This window comes from Equus przewalskii, chromosome 9, assembly GCF_037783145.1.
Source record: "Equus przewalskii isolate Varuska chromosome 9, EquPr2, whole genome shotgun sequence".
Classification (NCBI taxonomy): Eukaryota; Metazoa; Chordata; class Mammalia; order Perissodactyla; family Equidae; genus Equus; species Equus przewalskii.
In genome coordinates, this window is record NC_091839.1 from 65,313,653 (window position 1) to 65,335,861 (window position 22,209).

Here is a 22,209-nt window from a genome sequence, read left to right on the forward strand (position 1 = left end):
ATTAATGCTCTTTTTATTTTCTTTTGTTGCCAAAGTTATTTGTGTTCTTTCCCTGAAGTGCCCACGAAAGATTTTGTGGTATGCTTAAATTGCCCTTGTAGACTATTTACAGCATAAAAATATTAGTTCAAATCTTGACCTTCATTATAACATGAGAGGCGAATATAATTTATCTTGGATAATAGTCTCAAGAGTTGGGAGGAATTAAGGAACCATTCTCAGAGCATGGCTTAGCAGAGTTCCCTCTCGTCTTTCTATCATGTTGGCAGCTATGAAGCAGATTGTGATCATTACAGGCACCTATTACTGGTTTTGCTAAGGTGGAAGGTCCTATATTATCATACTGCACCAGATGTAATACCAGTAGTAATAACTAATTGTAATTGCTTATCATGCACCAGACACTGGTCTGAGGGCTTTATATATAGGTTAATTCATTTAAGCCTCACAACATTTCTGGGTGGTATTTATTATGATGATCCCGTTTTTATCTACAAGAAAACTGAGGCTTACAGAGGAGAAATAATTCACCCAGTCACGTAGCGAGTAAGTAGCAGAGCTAGAATGCCAACCCAGGCACCCGGGCGCCGAGATTGCACTGTTCTCCACTGCAAGTAATTGCTTGTGCACTCCTGATTGTCTTTGGCTGTTCACCTTTGGGCTTACTTTCTCCTCCACAACAGATGAATACAGAGGGGGAAAGACCAACACACTGTAGACTTTACAGAATCCCAGGTCTCAAAGGAGCTGTCCTAGGACATTGTCCGGACTCTCTCAAATGGCACTACCTGTAGACCGGTCAGATGCAGATTTCCACTCTTCTTCTGGAGGGAATTATTGCGTCTCTTTTTAACTCATTTCAGCATTTAACATACTTCACTGCTCTGAAGTTCTTCACACCCAAGCTAACCAAGTCTTGTAAGACTTGGCCTGAGGTTTGGACATTGAAGCAATACCTAAAATTAACTTTGGACTTCTCTGTGGATTTTTTTAATCCATGTTCCATTGGCATGGATCACTGGTATATGCAAGCATAAATAAAATACACTAAGTTCCAGCACCCTTTTTAGAATTTGCCGCTGAGTGTGTAGTTGAAGAAGAAAGCACAGGCATGCGTTCTCTGCTAGACATCTTTTCCAACTAGTCCCCACCGGAAGAAGCTCTTTACCTGCACTCCACGTGCTTTAGCACTCACAAGAGCTCTGAGCTGAACCCACAGGGAGCAGTTTCCCAGCCACAAGGTTCTGATTACTGAAACCTCTCTCCTTAGCCACATCTGACCTGAATATCACGTTGCTGGTGAGGAGACTCATTCACTGGAACTGGCCTTTGGGGCAGTCCTAAACAGATAGTTCAGACTGCTGAGTAGGGCTGCAGCGGCCTGGCACAGAGGACACATGGAGCAGAGTGTTTCCCTCCATGTTACACATTCCCGAAGTAGAAATGCAAGATCAACAAGCACTATAGTGACTTGGTTCTATGTAATAAGAGCATCAAACAGAACTTTGGTGAATTAAGAGCCCTAACTGACATTCTTTAGGCCCACCAATTTGTGAAAAATGTGATTTCCCCTAGCGGTCTCGCTAATATTCATGAAACCATGCAGATTAGAGAAGGACCTAGTAGTTGAAAAAAGGACCTTCAAGGGAATGAGGGATGATGTGAGAGAAGACAAACATGATGTTCTTATATATCTTAGACCTGGTTGGGGGTCTGAGAGAAAGATTAGATTCTTTAATCATCCCCATTGGCATCAGCATCCTCCTTACCCCCAGTTTTCCCTTTGCACTTAGCCTCGGCTGAGGGAGAGGTGATGAAAAGGGGAGAGACAGCTCTCCGCCACCAAGTAATCCTTTTGCCGATTGCCCTCTGGCTGAGAACTCAGTCACCCAACTACAGGGAACTCTATCTGTTCTTCTCCTTTAGTTTAAAAGGAGTTGCCATCCTGTCTCGTTTCCCCTTTGAAGTTCTATTTCAATGCATGGCAAATTCTAGCAATGACTTAAGATTGATTCAGGCCTGGATGGTAGAGAGGGCAGAGGTGGTGGGTGTTGGGACTTAGACTCCCTGACTGGAAGCTTCTCTTGCCACTCTTGCTGGGTAAGTACTGCGTTTTCTGTACCCTTTTGCATTGGGGGAAACAACCCTTAAGGTGATTTTAACCTCCAGTTTGCTGAGAATCACAAACTCTGTGTTTACGTGCAGGCGCCCGTACATCTTCTATCAAAATAACCAAGAAGCTGTTTTCTTAAGCACTTTCGTAATTGATTACTTTTGAGTTGGGGGAGATACAAAAAATAAAGCTTAGACAAACTGCTTTCCATATAAGTCTTATTTCCATAAATTACATTTTTAAATGGAATTCATTAAGTGTCAAAGCATGGAAGAAAAATGGAAAGAGGTTTGAAAAGACTTTAAAAATAAACGAAACCAAAAAACCTAAGATTCCTTTATAAAATTACTTTGTTGATAGTTTGCATGCAAATAATTCACATTTTGATTGTACTTGTCAAAGTCTTTGCTCTATGCTTCCATTCTTCCTTGCAAGACTTTTAGGATTTGTTGTTATTCTTTATTTATTACATATCCCTAAAATCTAAAGTAAAGGAATAAATGTCCTAAAGTCAGTATCATTATTATAGTTGCTGTTTGTACATAACTCAAGTTTGACATTTACGCAAGGAACAGGGTTAAGCAAATGTAAATTTCACATTTCCTCCACACCAGTTCTCCATCATTTCCCATGAATAACTGAAACTCTAATAACACAAATACGGTATCCACACAATAGAATCTATCTACAAATGTCTCACAAACACACACTGATGCAGGCCTAAAGGGAAATCAGAGACACCGTGCCCTCAGACAGGCACAGACACAAATGATTATTCTCACTTGACAGACCAACTGTACTGCTCTTTCCTTGTATTTCACTCCAGCCCCAGAGGGCTGGATCAGGAAAGAGACACTTGATAGCTGCTGTTTCCGTGGTTGAAATATTTGTGAAGTTAACGCATAATCTGAAAGCAGAAGCTAATAAATTATGGGGTGCTAATTGGAGCTGGAGTGGAGCTGTCAATCATGTTATCCTAAACACAGAGACCCTCATAACCTAAAAAGGCAAGGCAGCCTTCAGGAACAGCTCCCAGTTGTTTCCAGCCTTGACCTCCACTTCAGCAGAAACATTGTGTCCGGGCAGGGTGGCCACTGGCAGAGTCGGCAGAGGCGACTCTCTAATCCAACTCCCTTTAGGAAGATAGACAAATTCTCTTTAGGGGGAAAGAGGAAGATATTTGCTGAAGAATTGATGCTTAACCTTTAGAGAAATATACATTGAATTTACTAGAGTAATTATTACTTTGGTAAAATACCCTTTATTTGGAATTTTTCACTTTAAAAAACCGATTTAACTCAATAAGAGAAAAATCTAAAGTTCTCCACAATATAGTATCATGTCTACCTCCAATTATGGTGTTTTATGAGTTCTCCAGAGAGGAACTAAGCTCCTCTAAAACAAAAATAAGACGTCCGAGTTTCCTCTGCCTTACTGGAATTCATTCGTTTCACCTAGAAAAGCAGCGGCACACTTCCTGTTGCCTTATTTTGCTCTTAGGCTCTCCTAGTGAGCTCTAGTTCGACTTACCTCCCAACGCTTCAAAATGACAAAACTGATTTTGCTCAAACTATCTTCTGTCATCATTATTTCCATTTCCTATCAAAACTGCATAAATTAACAAATGTATAATTATCATTACATATAAGACATTTAGGTTAAAGGTAAACTAAACTTTGGAAAACAAAACTGAAGAATTAACATTTTTTGATTCCTGATCAATATTTGCATGACTCTAATGATCTGGTTACCAATTAGACATTTTTATCAACATTTATTTTTGGAGTACGTACGTTAGTCTCTTTGTGTATTTACAACTAATAAAATGTTCCAATTACCTTATAATTTGGAAGCCTCTTTAGAATATTTCAAACAAAAACAGTTTTCACTCAGGAAAGGAAAATCGAGTATCTTAAAATTCTAAACACACAATTGCTCAAAACAACAGTTAAAATTGATGAGATATCATGAGCTTATTTCTTTTCCTGCTAATTCTCATGACTATAGCCTTGCCCTTATTTTTAGCAACTACATTATTGGCACAGGGCCAAAGGTATTACCAAGAAATGGGATGGAAAACAAAGCAAATTATTTTTTGTTATTGCTGTTTATTTTTACTAGGTACAATACTAGTTCTATTTTCTTCTAGCACATTTTACCCAATATGTAATCCATCCCAGAAAACAATTGGACATTTTTTTCCTCTGGTATCATATGCCTTTTTTTTATTGTACCTGCTTTTTTAGGGAATTTCTGATATCTCTGGAAGCACGGTCTACAGATTCTGTATTATTAGGATTATCCCACCTTGCTTTGTGGAGTGTGAAATCCTGTTTTTACCTCAGGCAATTTCTCCTCCACACTCAGAAACTGACAGAAGGGCATTAACAGACAGATTTCGGTAAGAAACATAAAGAACAGAGCTTATGATATTTGTTCTTCTTTGTTCAAAGACTTCTTCTAAAAACACATTCTTCACTCATACTTTTTCAGAAGAGTAAGAAAAGAGTCTAGGGAAAACCCAGACTGGTACCCTGAGGGAAAATCACAGTGAAGTTGTATTCGGCTGGAATTGGTAAGAAGGAAAATTATTCACAATTTTATACTTAACAGTTCCCAACTACTTAGTTAATAAACAAAAAGTGATAATAATGGCACCATCATCTTGCATTGAAGTTTGGGATGTCTGGTTATTTGATGTTTAAGGAATGGTGTCATTATAAATACTATCGAAAGTTTTTTAAATCCACCGTTGGGATGCTGCCAACTCCCTCTTTTGCTTGAGATGTAAAATATATTGAAACTAAAAAGAAAAATAAACAGCACTTCACAGCCATAAAATGTGCCAGGCAGCAGGTTAACAGAGGCTTTGGGTCTTTGGAGAATGAGATGGGAGGTCTAGGTACCATTGAATCTCCCTGTGTCACAGAACAGCAGCAAGGGCAAGACATTCGATGTTAAAATAAAACAAGATTATACAGTTTAATCGTATATTTTTTTCATATCATACAAGCTTCTGACTACATTTTTTTACTGCTATTTTAGAGTATTTATTTGATTTTTGTCACTTCCTATAATAGGGGAATTTCTAATTTGAACTCAGTTACACACCGTTCATTCTCCTCGTTACGCAAAACAGAAAAGTTCTAAAACATTATACAAAATGCTTTGCATGTGGTCTTTTCACTTTCTGATCTAGTTCTTGGGTTTCTTGTCCTGTATGCCCATATCAATGCTCCGAATGAAATTGGAACTATCTTGTCTGAGTTTTCAGAAGGACATCAAGCTCACCATCATGCGATTTCAGCTCAACAGCACACGATCTAGAAATTGCCAGAGTATTTAAGCACAATTCTGGTTGACTGTTCCTCTGGGTTAGAGCAGTCTGCAATGTTACTCTCATATACTACAGAGGGTTGCTTGTAAATTCCTACCTCCCGTGGTGTCAGAAAACCTTCACCCTAACTAACCTCTTACTCAAATGCTATCCACTCTTCAAAGTCTAGCTTAAGTTCTGCCTCTTCCACAAAGCCTTGTCTTCACACCAGACACGGTGAGTGGTCTCACCCTTACCGGAACTCTTACCACGTAATGTCTATGCCACTTATTTGGCATTTATTTTGTAACATCTTGTGACAGAAGTTCAGGGTTCAGAAGATTGGAGTAACCCTAAAGATCACTCTTGACTTATAATATTCTTTACCCTCTTAACTAGATATTAAGTACATTGACCAAGTACCACCAACTATTGTGGGAAAAGCCACAAATTACTGCATTAATTTCTTTAATTTTATTATGTGCAAACCAATTTAAAAATATAGATTGAGCTGAGGTTTGGAGTACAAGTTAAAAAAGGAAAACTGTCTGGAAGCCTGCTTCAGTAAAAAAAATCCTCATATTAAAAGGAGTGGGTAGAGGTTCTGACATTTTTAGTAGAAGCCAATTAGTATCCAATATCCTCTTCCTGCATTTGTATCCAGATCCTCTTCTTCCTGCATCATCACTTTTCTGTCTCTACTGGATTGTTCCTGTTAATATAAAGTAGGCTGCAATATCTCCTATCTTTAAAGAAAAAGAAATCCTCTCTTGACCCCATCTCCTTCCAACTTCTAACTCATTTCTCTATTCCCTTTACATGGCAAAATGCCTTAAATGAGTCACCTTCTTGCTCTCTTCACTTACTTTCCATTTTCTCTTGTCCCTGCTCTAATTTAGCTACCACTACACACACACTCATCAAGGCGATCAGTTAGCTCCCTGTGTCTAAACCTGAAGATCAACTCTCAGTAATCCCTTTACTTCTCTCGTCAATAGGGTGATACATCAGTTAAGATCCTCTGATAAACCAATGCCAAGAACATACCACGTACTTGAGGCCTTCTTAATATGTTCTAGCAAAGATACTACATCTGGCATAGCAGCTGCAGTTGGGGCTACTATTTGATTTACTCGTGGTACTCTACAGTCCTTCTGCAGGAGCCACGCAGTTTATGCAGGAGCTCTGGTGAATTAAATGGAGATATGATAGAAACCATGAACTTTGCACCCTGTAGATCTTTAATGGTGGCACTAATCATTGTCATCCCCTGGGATTCAGTTTTATTTTTGACTTACCATCTTGGCTAGGGGACAGAAAAGAGGAGGGCAGCAGTTAAAGAGGTTTCCACTTGGTCTTCCACACCATGATACATTTTACCCCATAGACCAAGGATCCAATGATCCAATCACCAAGTATGTCAGTCTCAATTACACATTTAAAGAGTGGAGAAATGACCGCCACTGGGGCTATGGACCCAGTGGACACACTGTAGATTAGACTCCACTCTAACAGAGGGCCTATGATGATGCTGGATACCTGGGACAACTCAGATCCTGTGTCCAATAGTCTGAAATGTCTGGGAATTCCCCCTTTCCCCAGTGCACAGCCTCTGCAGTAGGTGGCCATAGCTCCCTGTGGGGGAATCTTTGCAGTATATATTGTGATGATGTTATAGGATCCTTCCACCTTGGACCCATCCACTTCTTCAGTCAATGGGTTACAGATCTGAAAATTGGCTCAGATCCAGGATCTGGGCAAGGATCGTGATTTTTATTGGAATGACCACAACAGCCTCCTACTGCTCCATTTTTGCCTTTTTCTGATTGTAGATGTTAAGCACTGGTTGCCCATCCGTTTTGCCCTGGGGACAACATGCTTTATTAGCCTTCTCTGCAATTCCCTATGGTCAAGCCCCTTTGGCTGCCTCTCCACCACCATGGAGGTGGGGTCATCTGGCTTCTAGTGGTCAAGTGCAGCCATCTGGCATCTATTATTTCAGGGCTGCATCATGCTCACAGATGTTAATAAGCCCAGATCTAGGATCATCTCTCCTACCATCAGCTCTGGCCTGCAGAGGAGGCCATCACTGAGCTTCTTAGTGATGTTTAGTGAGGCACCCTTCTCATCAGCATATTCCTGATGACCTTCATGAATGGTGAGTCCTTCAGCGGGTCTTCTGGCCTCACACAATATGTCTGTGCCAGCATTCCCACTTCCCTCGCCTTTTTATTCCTTTCTCTACCACCTGACAAGAAATCTCAGCATGGGCCTTTGTTTTCACCAGGCTTCAGAGGCTGACCTAGCTGCAAGTTTGCCCCATTTCCTTTGGTCTTTTCCAGGATGTTAAATCTCATGTTCCAGGAAAGTCCATTGAGTGAATGGATTCTTGCTTATTCAGTCTTACCTTCCACCACTTGCTCAAGCACCTTCAGAATGTAATCTCAGCGTTGCTCCTGTGGCTCCCACCACAAGGCTTTAGCTAATTCTTGGAGTTCCTTTGGGATGTAATTGCTTTCCTTTTTTATCAGACCCAGCATATCCCTGGTCAGGTAACGCTGAAATTTAACCCTATTATCAACGTGGAAGTCAGGAGAGGAGGTAGATGCGGCTCCTGAGGGGGCACCTGTTGCCTTGCTGGGGAGAGGCTGCAGTAATATCTTCCTGTACAGAGAAAGTGCTGCTCTTACTTTAGAGGGGTGAGCCATCTCTACAAGCAATCAGGAATCAGAGTGGTCTGCTGAGCCCAAATCCTTGAGGCATCCATCCAAATGCCTCCATCCAATGTTTCAGGGCTCCAGGTTTTCTCAACAGACCTACATTGACGGACCATTTAAATATCCCTGGAGCTCTGTAACACTATCAAATGCTAGGTTTGCTCCTCAGCTGTGTCTACTCTTACACTACAGTTTATAAGTGCCTCTCTTTAACCTACAAGACACCCTCTAGCTCTCACACTTAGCCTTTATTTGTTACATATCCTTCATTCCTCATTATCCCACTGCAGGGAATCAGTCCAACTTAGTCAGCTAACTCCACTGTTCTCCTAGGCGTTATTCTCTCTATATCTTTCAAACGCCTGAATCATCAAATGGGCAAAGGTGTTCCCCTCCACTAGGACATTTTCCTTGTTCATCACTGGTGAACTTTTTACCATTTGGGCTGCCACCTGTGCCCAGGACTATCTGTGCCCCCCCCCCCCCCCGTATCACTTATGATGAGGTCCTCTTAGCCACTTGGGTGGTGATTGAGCCAGACCTCCATCTTGTTACCTGTCTTCTTGCCATTCCTGGTGCTATCTGTATTAATTAAAGGGCTTGAAGAAAGAGATGCCAAGAGGAATAGATGTACAAATGATTCGTTGGGGGAAATTCCTAGGGAGAAAAAAGGGAGAGGGATAAAGAAAAGGTGGGGAAGGCCTTCAGATTGCGATGCAGATCTGATATCTGTTAAAAAGAGAGAGAAGGAAGGATTGGATAAGAGGATCCTCAGATTATAGTGCAGTTCTGGGTAAGTCTCAGCCAGACTGATAGGGAGTCCACAAGTCAAGATGGCCTGTTAGTAGCCAATAATATCCACATCGGGGAGGAATGACCCATTTCTACTACCCCTCAGTGTTCAGTCATTGGCGGGAAATGGCTCAAGGGAAGCATAACCTGGCATGAATGTCACAGTAGATCTGAAGGTACAGCAGCTGGAAGTGTCAATGAGCCACACTCCCCAAAGCAGGTTCTCTTGAAAGATGGTCTAAACAGCACACCTCCATGTCTGCCACAGGAGACCATACAATTTTTGGTCTGAACCAGGTCACTTTTAAGTGTGAAAGGGACACTGGCAATAGTTAATCTAGAACAAAAACATAAACTGGGACATGTGGTTACCTTACCTGTCAATAACATTCGACATAGTTCACAATTCCATTCTTCTTCAAAAACTTTGTTCACTTCGCTTCCAAGATTCCATCCTCTCTTGATTTTCGTCCTATTTTTCTGATCCCTCCTTCTCAGTCTTCTTTGCTGGTCTCTCCTCAGCTCCCTAGTATCTAAACATGGAGTGACTTGGCCTCAGTCCTTGGGCTTTCTCTCTTACTTATGCGCATCCTGGTTGAGCTGAGCCAGTCTCATGACGAGTCTCAGCCTCATCTGCATAGTGACAACTCTCCAGCCTGAACCCCTCTCCTTAATCCCCTCTCCAACTGCACACTCAGCCTCTCCCCTTAGATCTCTAACAATTACCTCAAAACTCACACATCCCAAACTGCACTTCTGATTGCCATCTTGCCTCTCAGAATGAATCATCTCCCCTGCAGTCTTCCGCATCTGAGTAAGTAGTAACTTCAGTTCTTCCTACTGCTCAAGTTAAAAATCTTCATCTTTCCTTCTCTCATACCCCATGTCTAATCCATCAGCAAAACCTTCAAAAGAAACACAGAATCAACCTCTTCCATCACTTTCACTGCTGTCTCATCACCTTCATTGCCAAGCCATCATCATCTCTTGTCTGGTTGCTTATAATAGCCGGCTAATTGATTTTCCTGCTTCTACCTCTCGGCCTCACCCTAATCTCAGTCTCTTCTTCGCATGGCATCTGGAATTATCCTTTTAAAACCTAAGTCAAATCATGTCTCTCATATGTTCAAAACTCTCCAGTACCACACTCAAGGAAAAAGCCAAAGTCTTTCCAGTGGCCTCCAATGGCCTGTATGATCTAACTTCCACTACCGCTCCCCTCTCCTTCAATTCACTCCCAACCTTCATGCTGTTCCTTATGCAGGCCAAGCATGCTTCCGTCTCAGGGAAGCTTTTTGAAGTTGCTTTTTCCTCTACGACATATTCGTATGACCCACTCTTTTATTTATTTCAAGTCTTTGCTAAGTATCTCTTTATCAGAGTGACCTTCCCTGGTTACCCTACATAAAATAACAATTACCCTCACTCTCTATCCCTCTGTCTATGCCTCATCCCCTGATTCATACTTCTATTAGCACTCAGCATCCTCTTACATGTCATATATAATGTTTGTCATATGCGTATTTTTTATTGAATAGATATTTATTAAGCACTATTTACAGTAGGAATGTTCTAGACTTTGGGACTATGCTCAAAGATGGACAAATATGTCATTTTCCGTATAACAAAAAAAAGTTTGAAATTTTCAAAGATAAACATGGAGAAGTAAGAGTGAAGTCTAATGCAGTTATGGAAGTTTGGCTCAGAATATCTATTCCAATTTTCTTCTAGTGTGACTTCCCTTTCCTATGGAGAGCAGAAAGCTAAAACAAAAATTTCTCCAATTCACTTTCAGTTGGTGATCCAAGTTTGATTCAGGTTCTACATCAGATGCAATCCCATGAGACTTGAAATTAGAACTGAAATAAATGGGATATTGGCATATACTTAATCCATGTGGATTATAGCCAATGTGGCATAGTTCTGGAGCCAAACTCCATCTCCGAAGATGATTTAGAGCAAATGGCTTCTTGATAGTAGAAAAGGCGGCATGATTTGGGACCTGAAGCTATAGTGGCAGCTTCCTGATTTTGCACGAGGTTTCCTGATGGGAGCACAGTGATGTTGTTCCAGAACCAGTAACTGTAGGTAATTTAGCAGCTCAGACTGAGGCTTTTGTGTATTTACATATGTGATAAGGGGTGCCTCCTGATTTGAAGCTTCCTGATCACGGCAGGAGAAGCAGTTCCTTTGGCAGCCTGATTTGAGAACAAATTCTGGAATCTCATGCTACAGATTTTTATTCAATCATCTTAATAATTCTGTAAGCCATCTGACATGCTGTAATAAATCCTTTTATTCAAATTGTCTGGAGTGGAATGTGTTCTGTGCATCAGAATATTGACCAATAAGAAACTCCAAAGAGAATATACAGAATACATAAGAGGATAGTTTTTAAAGTAAATCAAGTAATTGAGTTGAATAATAATTGACAATGATAATAGGTCTCCCATTGTGATTTCTTTTTCACTCTCAGTTATTTTCTGCTTCCTTCTCTCTATTCCTCATCTGTTGCCTTGCCTTCCAGAGGAAAGGTAAGAGTAGACTGTATATCCGCCGATAACATCTGCAAGGAAATGTCCTTTTGAAATTCAGTGTCATATTTCTAATTTACATTGTTTGAGTCCTCCTCAATATGGTGCAATGCTATTAATTCAAATCAAATTCATTTTCTATTTTATCCTCAAGTGTACACTCTCTTTTTTCTCTTACTTTAAAAAAAAAATCCTTACTGCTAAACTTTCTTCCTTTTTGCTCTCATTCTCTTTTTTCTTTTGAAAAATTACACTTTTTCAAAATCTTTTATTCAATTTATTTAAACTAACAAAAAAACCACTTTACCCATTTCTCCCATCCCACACTCCCCATCTCTTGCAACCACCAAACCACCCATCTGTTCTCTGTATGAATCAGCTTGTTTTTTGGCTTGTTTGGGTTTTTTTTAGATTCCACATATATCTCTCTTATAGAGAGATCATATGGTATTTTTCTCTCTCTGTCTGACTTATTTCATTTTGTGTAATGCCCTTGAGGTCCATCCGGTTGTCACAAATGGCAAGACTTCGTTCTTTTCTATGGCTGAATAATATTCCATTGTACATATGTATATACACCATCATTTCTTTATCCATTCATCCATCAGTGGACACTTAGGTTTTTTCCATATCTTGGCTATTGTACATAATGCTGCAATGAACATAGGGGTGCATTTATCTTTTCAAATTAGTGTTTTCATTTTCTTTGGATAAATATTCAGAAATAGAATTGCTGGATCATAGAGTAGTTCTATTTTTAATTTTTTGAGGAACCTCCATATTGTTTTTCATAGTGGATGCACCAATTTACATTCCCACCAACTGTGCACAAGGACTTCCTTTCTTCACATCCTGACCAACACTTGTTAGTTCTGGTCTTTTTGATAATAGCCATTCTAACAGATAGGAGGCGATATCTCATTGTGGTTTTGATTTGCATTTTCCTAATGATTAGAGATGTTGAGCATCTTTTCATGTACTGTTGGCCATCCATATATCATTTTTCAAAAACTGTCTATATATCTTCTGCCTATTTTTCAACTGGATTGTATGTTTTCTTGCTATTGAGTTGAATGAGTTCTTTATATATTTTGGATATTAGCCCCTTATCAGATATATGATTTGCAAATACTTTCTCCCCATTCAGTAGGTTATTTTATTTTGTTCATGGTTTCTTTTGCTCTTCAGAGTTCTTTAGTTTGATGTAGTCCCACTTATTTATTTTGCTTTTTTTGCTTTTGCTTCTGGTGTCAGATTCAAAAAAATCATCGTTAAGACCAACGTCAAGGAGATTACCATCTATGTTTTCTTCTAGAGTTTTATGGTTTCTGGTCTTACATTCAAGTTTTTAATCCACTTCGAGTTAATTTTTGTGTGTGGTTTAAGATAGGGGTCCAGTTTCATTCTTTCACATGTGGCTGGCCAAGTTCCCCAACACCTTTTATTTGAAGAGTCTGTCCTTTCCCCATTGTATGTTCTTGGCTTCTTTGTCAGAAATTAATTGACCATATCTGTATGAGTTTATTTCTGGGCTCTCTATTCTGTTCCATTGATCTGTGTGTCTGTTTTTATGCCAATACCATACTGTTTTAATTATTATAGTTTTGTAATGTAGTTTGAAATCCAGGAGCCTAATGCTTCTAGCTTTGTTCTTCTTTCTCAAGATTGCTTTGGCTATTCAAGGTCTTTTGCGGTTCCATACAAACTTTAGGATTGTTTGTTCTATTTCTGTGAAAAATATCATTGGGATTTTGAAGGGATTGCATTGATCTGCATATTCCTTTGGGTAATATGGATGTTTTAACAATATTAATTCTTCCAATCCATGAGTGCAGAATATCTTTCCATTTATTTGTGTCTTCTTCAATTTCTTTCATCAATGTCTGTAGTTTTCAATATATAGGCCTTTTACCTCCTTGGTTAAATTTACTCCAAGGTATTTCATTCTTTTTGGTGCAATTGCACATGGGACTGTTTTCTTAATTTCTCTTTCTGATAGTACGTTATTAGTGTAAAGAAATGCCACCAACTTTTGTCTATTGAGTTTGTATCCTGCAACTTTACTGAATTTATTAGTTCTAACAATTTTTTGATGGAGTATGTAGGGTTTTTCTATATCTAATGTTATCTCATCTGCAAATAGTGACAGTTTTATTTCTTTCTTTCCAATGTGGATGACTTTTATTTCTTTTTCTTGCCTAGTTGCTCTGCCTGAGACTTCTAATACTATGTTGAATAAAAATAGTGTGAGTGGGCATTCTTGTCTTGTTCTTGACCTTAGAGGAAAAGCTTCAAGCTTTTCATTATTGAGAATGATGTTTGCTGAGGGCTTGTCATATATGGACTTTATTATGTTGAGTTACATTCCCTCTATACTCACTTGGTTGAGAGTTTTTATCATAAATTGATGTTGAATTTTATCAAATACTTTTCCTGCATCTACAGAGATGATCATATGATTTTTATTCTTCATTTTGTTAATATGGTGTATCACACTGATTTGCAGATATTGAGCCTTTCTCACATCCTTGGAATAAATCCCACGTGTTCACGGTGTATGATACTTTTAATGTATTGTCATATATATTTTTGTTTGTTTATTTATTTTGCCTTCTCCCCTAGTAAGCACTCAATAAATATTTATAGAATGAGTGGATGAATGAATGGATAGATCTACAAGAGAGAAGTAAACTACAGCATATCCATCCTAAGGGATTTTATACAGCCATTAGAAACATTTTCAAAGAATTTTTAATGATAAGAGAGAAAACACATGCAATAACGTTATGTGAAAAAAAAACAGGAGAGATACAACAACTATTTCAGCCATGAAAATAAGCTCACATCGGGAAAGAAAGCAAAAAAAAAGCTGGAAGGAAATATCCTAAAATATTTACAATAGAGTTTGGGTGGTATATTTTGGTCCCTTGATTCTTCTGCCTTTGAAGAAGCTTAGAAGGATCAGGATAGATCATCTGATTTGGGCAACCCATAGCCCTGACCAAGTGCAAAAAGCAAAATTGGATGGGCTTCTTTTTACCAAGGAGAAAAGGTCAAAGAAAAGCCAAGGGCACCTTAACATTGATTCCACATCCATAAAGGCCATTCTGAGGATAAAAGGTGGATTTGAGACAGGGGAGAAACTAATAATGACAAAATAAAGTTTTGCCTCCTTTACATATGTTCACCATCATTTCAAGGGCTTCTAGAATTTCAGGCCTCATCTAAGTCTGATATGAACCTCAAAGCTGTCCCCCAATTTCTATAAATTATCTAGGTCTTGGGAGATAACTCAGGATCCAAAGAATCCTCTTGAGTCCCCCTTGGCATTAGACCAATTTTCTGGCATCCTTTCTATGAGCTCCAAGTGAAGACTTGTGAAATGTGTTGGAAAAGAATGATGAGAAAATCAGCCAATTAATCCATTAAACTTGAATACCTATTTTGGCTTAGAGAAGATACAAAGGTTAAAAGACGTCACTATGTCTTCAGAAAGCTTGCAATTTATTCAAGTAGGTAAAATACACAGAAATAGGATGGAAACATATGTGGTTACCACCTAATGAGATGTAAAGATAGGAAAGGCAACAGTAATTCGGAAAAGGGAGAAGGGAGGGAGTTGAGGGCAAACCTTTCCAAAAAGTTATATTATGAGCTGACCCTAAAGGATGAGTGGGATTTGGATAAGCAGAGAATAGGTGAGGAGATTGCAACAGGCCAGGGAAAACCCGTATGGGCAAGGAACACAGAGAGCATCTGAGCCCAGGACAGGCTCTTTTCTCAAGGATGTTTTGAGTAAAGCATTTTCATCAGAATTATATCAACATATTAATTTTATCTAGGTAAATCTTTGTTCAATTGGCAATGCTAAATCATAAACAATATTCTTCATTTTCAACTTAAATGCTTTTCTTAATACTATTTAATAGTATTACTGGATTATTTCTTTTTCTTGAACAATTTAAAATGAAGGTTAGATTTATTGATCGGCTTTTGCATTGTTTCACTTTGTTTTTACCAAAACTTCTGCCTTTGGGAGCCATTATTTCTCCCAAGTCTAATATTCGCAGGTCATATTTTGCAGATAAAAAATTTACGAATAAGATTTTATTATCCTGTTAATTTTTAGTGAAAACCATTTTAACAAGGGTCATTTTTAGCCACTGTCAATTTTTCCCTCTTGATTATAAAATCTATTTTTTCCAGCATTAACTTACACAGGTCTCAATGTTACTAGTCATTTGTATTTCATCAAATTACTTTTATTGACAATAAATTTTACCTATGAGATTTTAGCCACTATTTTATTTTGCATTAAATATCTCTACCAATATTATTCACTACTAATTGTTTTTAAAACTACTGATTTGTACGTATATTCTGGCTGAAACGTGATATTTTATGGACTATTCCCCTCAGACATTCTATAAATTTCTCTATTGTCCAAACTGTAATGCAAATGCATTGTACTGAAAATCCAATTCTTCTATACACTTCTGATCCTTTCGGGTATTCCAAAACAAAGATCCTGGGCACTGGCAGAGCAAAAGTCCTGGTTGCAAGCAACAGAAACTGACTCTGACTAATTTAAAAGAAAATCATTTATTAAAAGGATATAGAGGTAACTCACAGAATCTCCGAGAGGGCTTGAGAACGAGACACAGAGGCTATGGAGCTGGCAGCACCGGCTAGAAGCAGACAGCAGAACCAGTCCAATCTGGCTACCCCTGCAGCCAGGGGCACCAGGCTCCAAGCTTGCTCTGCCAACTCTCCTGGCCCTGGACACTGGATGCCAGGAGCCAGACCAACTGCAGCTGCCACCATCACCAGAGAAGACTTAAGGTAGTCCCTGTTTCTTTGCTTCCTCAGCTCTCAGTTAGTAGCCTGTGGTGGGTGTGTCTAAGTGGTGGTGGCTTTATCTGCAAGAGATCTTGGGGAGGCAAACAGAACATAGCTCCCACCCAGAAGATAAAGATAGAGGAATTCCCCGACACGGGAAGGCCCATCATATGCTGGGCTATCAAAAAGAGGGATAAATGCCCATTAGAAGGTCAAAGATCAAAGAGAAAATATCCTGCCCTGTTCAGGGAAATAACAGATGTAGCAGAGTGGCCACAAACCCTGGACCTTTCCTTGGGGCCTGTTCATCACAGAACTAACACATTGATTTCTCTGTGTCCCTCACCATTCAGCCAATCATCAGTGCAGGTTCTCAGGTAGTGGGTAAGTTTAAAAATGAATTAAATTATCCAAGGGGAAAACAGATTCGTGATCTTATTCCATAGTAGTTCTTAGCAAATGTTGTAATCAAAGTATTCTTTATATGTAGTGAACATTCTGTATATTGCAACTGGATAACACACTGAATGCTTCCGCTAGTGTTGCTGTTCGAGTGGTTGAGGCTTTCAGATTTAAATGGGTAACTGCACCAAAAATGACTGGCTTTAAGTCAGCGTTTCTCTGAAGAATTTTTTTAACAGTTCTCATTCAAGTATTTATTATTTCATATAGTTGCTGAAATTCACATAGCTTGAATTGACACTGTATAATTATTATAATTAATTTTAAGGACAATTTGATGCTAAGTGTAATCCTAAGTATTTTATATATAAAATAGATATGGCAAATAAAAACGATCTTTATATTAGCTCATTTCCATAATAGCACACATGTCACAGAGCAATTTTTATACAAAATCAGACATAGTGGAATTGCTAAACTTTAGGACATAGAGATCTTCACGGTCCTATTTTCAATATGGCTGAAGCCGCTGTTCTGAGCCTCCAAAATACAAAATATTTTAGTTATCATTTAGATAACATTTTATTGAAGTAATAGCTCTCCAAACGATCTCTCATGTCATAGATGCTGAGTCCTTCCATAAATAGAGAGTTTTCTCATTTCCTCTGTCCCTTTTGAGACAATCTATAGTTCAGTCCGAGCACACTTCTCATCCTCCTCCTTCAGGTCTCTGAACATACCTACTTTGTCTCTAGCCATCTGACCAAGATGTTTCTGTTACAGCCCAGACTGAAGTGTGGGCAATGGTTTAAGGGACCTCAAGGGCGAAAGAGAACAGCTTCCCTTCCAGACTCATGAGTCTTTCTAAGCTTTCCAAATGCTTAAACGTTCACCTCAGAATTCTGCTGAAGGTTAGACAGTTGGTAAAAGGATTGTCACAACTGAAACCAAATGGCTCTCAGAACCAAGATTAGAATTCAGGAACGTCCCAGTGTTAATTCGGAGTCACAGACCACCACACATCTATCATTCTACTAGGGTTTTCTTTCAGTAACTACTTAATGGGAGTGTTTATCTCAACTCTGCATTTCCCAAACAGAGCTATTAATCAGACCCATCTCCATATCCACTGTGAGTGAGACAGGCATAGTTCAGGCCTTCAGGCTTGCCAGGAGGGCAGTAAGCCACTTGTTTTTCTTGGCAGATATCTTTGTCTGCATGTGGTTCCTTCTCTTCTTTCCTCAGACCACAAGATTCAGATTCCTTGGAGCCTAGAGGACCCTCAGAATTTTCTTCACCTTGGCTGCATTCTGTAGCAAGTACCATATAGTTTAACCCTTCTTGGTTCTTGGTTTCCATTAAAGCAATTGACCTATTGTCATCTGAAGTCAAGGAAATCACATTTCCATCTTCATCTGTGAAAAAAGTATAAAAGTTATTCCAGCATGTATTTGATTTCCTTTATTTGTAACATACAGGCTGTATGAGAATTATAATAACACCAACCACATACATTGGTTTGGCAAACATTTATGATGACCACTAAGGAAATACAAAGATAAATAAGACATGCTCCCTGTCTTTGAGGCTACTGCAGTCTAGCGGGGGAGCAGAAATGTCACTATAGAAGGTGATGTGTGCTATATGTAATAAAGGAATATGTGAAATACGGTGAGAGCACAGAGGCGGTTTATTCTGCCATAACAGGTGGAACAGGTCATGGTCTTTGTGACAGGAATTAAGTGGCCCTAGGATGGCCCTTTGCGTCTAAAGTGCTTACTGTTTTATCCTGCCACGCCAGCTAAAATATCTACCTTTAAAGATGTATTCCTTTAGATTAAGTAATTTGACCATTTAGTAAGATAATATTTATTGGATGCCTACTATGTGTCAGGCTGTGTTCTAGGTGCTGATGATACAGCACTGAATATAACATATTTATTGCTCTTTGGGGTTTACGTTCTAATGGGGAAAGACAGATAATAAGTTAGTGGACAACTGAATCTATATCAGGTGGTGACAAGCACGAGCAAGGAAAATTTGGCAGCAAAAGGGGAAGAGAATAATGGTGGTGATGGAAGGGGGCTGCTATTTTAGATGCGATGTCAGCAAAGGCCTCTCTAATGAGGTAAAATTCGAGTAGAGACCTGAGTTAAAGGAGAGAATTGGATATCGTAGGCCGCGAGGATGTCTTAGGAAAAAGATTCAAGGAAGAGAGAAGAGAGAGACCAAGGGTCCAAGGCAGGGGTATGCTGCATGTGGATTAAGGAACAGCTAGGCAGCCAGCGTGGCAGGCCTCCTCAGCTGTCTCCCTGGGATAAGTAGCAGATGAAATCATTAACACCAATTGGCAAATAAATTAAAATGAGCATGCTTATCACCTCAAAAGGCTGACAGGGAATGGACACAGGCCTGGCAAGTTTAGATGGCAGCATTGAAGGAGAAGGAAAATGACATGAAGTACAATAATAATAATAATAGTTGTTATTGTTAACACTTATAGGATATTTACTGTGTACCAGGCATTGTTCTAAGCTATATATATATATATATATAAACTCATTCCTCTTCTATTAAGTAGATGCTAGTATTACCTCCATTTAACAGAGGAGGAAATTGAGGCACAGGAGAGTTAAATAATTTGCCCAAGGTCACACAGCTAGAATTTGAACCCAAACTATCTGGCTCGAGTCTGCCATGCTGCGTGAGGTGCAGCCACATGGGTGAGGACTGTGCCCTACAGGAGTCCTTGAGAAGCACAGACTCTGGACACACATGTGCATGGTTGTATATCCTAGTTGTAAGTCCTCCTAGTCCTTATATGTAAGCCACTGCCACAGCATGGCTACTGACAGACGGCTGGTGTGTTTCCGCAACCAGAAAGCAAACCCAGGCTACGGAAGCAGTGAGAGTGCCGAACTTTAACCACTAGACCATCACGGCTGGCTCAGGGAATGGTTTATTTCTTATCCATGCTTTCCAATTCCTGGCTGTTACTACCTGGATGAAAAGTTTATGATCAGAAATATGACTGTTCTTTCATAAAGTATCACATTTGCAAATCAGAAAGATTTCAGTCGATAGATAGGGGTCCTTCCTTTTCTTTTCATAAGCATAAGAGCATCCAAACGTGTGGGTGGCTGCCAGCCTTCCATACTTACCCCGATGAACAACAAGGCTGGAATTTGGAATGTATTTAAATTGAAATACAGGGAAAATTAAATAATTTCAAAGGGCTAGGGGAAGCGCCATTGTACCTATTTTTTCCTTATGGAATTTAACACATCTACCTATTTACCAAGCTGCAAACCTGAATAACAAAGCTCATTTTATTATAAGAGCACGTGAACTACTGACCCTTCTCTGTCTTACTGTGTGCTTCTTTCTTTTGCAGACCCTCCCCCACTGCTGAAGAACAAGATGGCCAAGCTACAGGCTCACAGGCTCTTGGGCATCATCTCATGTTTGTCTTCATTGTTCAAACATCATTATAGCATATTTCAAACCACAAGAATAGTCAGACTGTGTTTTAAAATATCTCCCCCACAGAAATAACTTTATCAGATGTTAAGTTTGGTTAGTACCTGAGCACTGAATATTTATGGAAGGATCCAACAGTTAGGATTATTGTCAATATGTACTCATAGCCACTGAGAAACCCATAAGAACAATTTGCTATGTATGATAATAGCAATAGAAGATGTCAAAAGTAATAGGAAGAAATAGGATATTTAACTTTAAATAGTCCAGTGGCCCAGATTACTGAGGAAATTAGGATGATATTCCTAAAAGGCTTAAAGAAGTTAGACTAAAGGAGTTTAGAATTTTGACAAAAACTTAAATCTACAACATAGGTCTAACTACTCATATTATCAGCTGCTTCACTGCCATACCTTCAACCCATATTGGGAAACTTTCTGCTGAAACATGATTTTAATTTTTTGCTTGCTGTTGAATTATTTTTTAAAAAGATCTTTTATATAAGGCAAATAAATTCTTTTTACAAATTCTGGCGCCATATGTCAAAAAAAATCATTAGCTTACTACTTCATTGGTTCACAGTACTTAGAGCAATACTTAGTAACTTGACCCTGGCAAGCATTTAGCAATTAGTACATCTTCTTATTGCATTAAAAACTTGTGAGAGACGGCGGGGGGGCGGGGGGGGGATGTTTATAGAAAACCTTTAGGTCACTAAAGCAGAGATTCTGAGTAAGGACAGCATGCACTCAGCAACCAGTGATTTAAGAGGAAAATATTAAAATAAAGACTTCCAAGTAAGACAGGGTATTTACAGACGAGACATATGCCGGCTGACTGGCTATGTTTAGAACAGCAGAGGAGCATTTAGATTTGTTTCCTGTAGAACTCTCCGGGACTGATGAGGTGATGTTTACACAAATGTTTGGATGAAGTCACTGGGATATTTTTACTAGATGCCCAGATATGTTACTAATCTTCTCTCTCTATCCTCTCTCCACCCCATTAGGTCAGTAGGACCATAGGAGAGGCATGGTATTATTGCTCCCTGTAATCCTAATGCCCTTTATTTTTTTCCCCCTCAAAAGTCCTCCCAATGGCTTTCTTATTTTCTTATATGTCTCCGACAATAACAATGAAGACAGACATCTTACTGCTTTGCTAAATATGCCCACCAGTCTGCAAAGCAGCAAACTATTATTAAACACATTCTCTTTGATTAAAAAGGTAATTAAGTTTAGGCTTGCCTTGAAGCACCGTTCCATCATTTCCACCCTTGGCAAATATGCAAACTCTGCCTTCATTCTTTCTTTTCTCTGCTTGGCTGCTTTTGTTCGGTCACATGGCAATTACCCAGTTTGATTAGTGACTCCCGGATCGCTTTTCCAGTCTTTATCTTCAGGATTTACATTCATTGTAAATAACAGAATGCGAATTTCTCCTTAACTAAAATTCTGTTTCTGCCATGGCACAGAATTGCTTCTTTCTGCCTAAATTATCGGTTTGAGTATATTCCCTGTTAAACTTTTCCTGCATCAGTCTTCTGCATATTTATGTCTGCTTCTCTATTTTTTTAAATATTATTTGGAATTTTAATTCAGTCTGCCAACAATATGACCCCTAAATAAATTTGAAACAACCAGGACAAAGTGGTGTATCTTTTCTAGCAAGCCATAGGTAATGAGTTCTTTCACTATACCCAGCTGTGCCGCACACTATTGGTAACAAGTGGGGAGAGGGTGTGGACAGTTTCCTTACTGCAACCATGTCTCTGCGAAGGCTGAGAGCAAAGGCTCTAGAATAGAGTTATACTCTAGGCCCATCTCAGCAGTATGACCGTGGGCAAGTTGCTAAGCCTCAGTCTTTTCATCTGTCAAATGGTGATATAATAATACTCACTTCATAAAGCTGTTGTAAGAATTTAATGAGTTAACCCACATAACCTCATGAATGGCACATAAAAAAGAGTTAAAATAAAATTAGCTAATATTGCAATTAAAAGCCATTTGCAAAAAG

At 39.1% G+C, this 22,209-nt stretch overlaps 1 protein-coding gene and 1 long non-coding RNA gene across 4 annotated transcripts in view; one reads left to right on the forward strand and one right to left on the reverse strand.

The window, feature by feature from the left end:
• Positions 1-1,985: 1,985 nt before the first annotated feature.
• LOC139073387 (uncharacterized) lies at positions 1,986-20,717 on the forward strand. Its single transcript, XR_011522046.1, has 3 exons — positions 1,986-2,100; positions 4,607-4,688; positions 20,108-20,717. It is a non-coding gene; the product is annotated as an uncharacterized lncRNA (long non-coding RNA).
• The window catches only part of ROS1 (ROS proto-oncogene 1, receptor tyrosine kinase), a 105,929-nt gene continuing 98,324 nt past the window's right edge, over positions 14,605-22,209 (reverse strand). For all 3 annotated transcript variants that reach the window (XM_008517930.2, XM_070556894.1, XM_070556897.1), the window contains one exon: positions 14,605-18,128. In XM_008517930.2, coding sequence (XP_008516152.2) covers positions 17,818-18,128 — 311 coding nt within the window. In that variant the 3' untranslated portion in view covers positions 14,605-17,817. The remainder of the gene's footprint in view (positions 18,129-22,209) is intronic.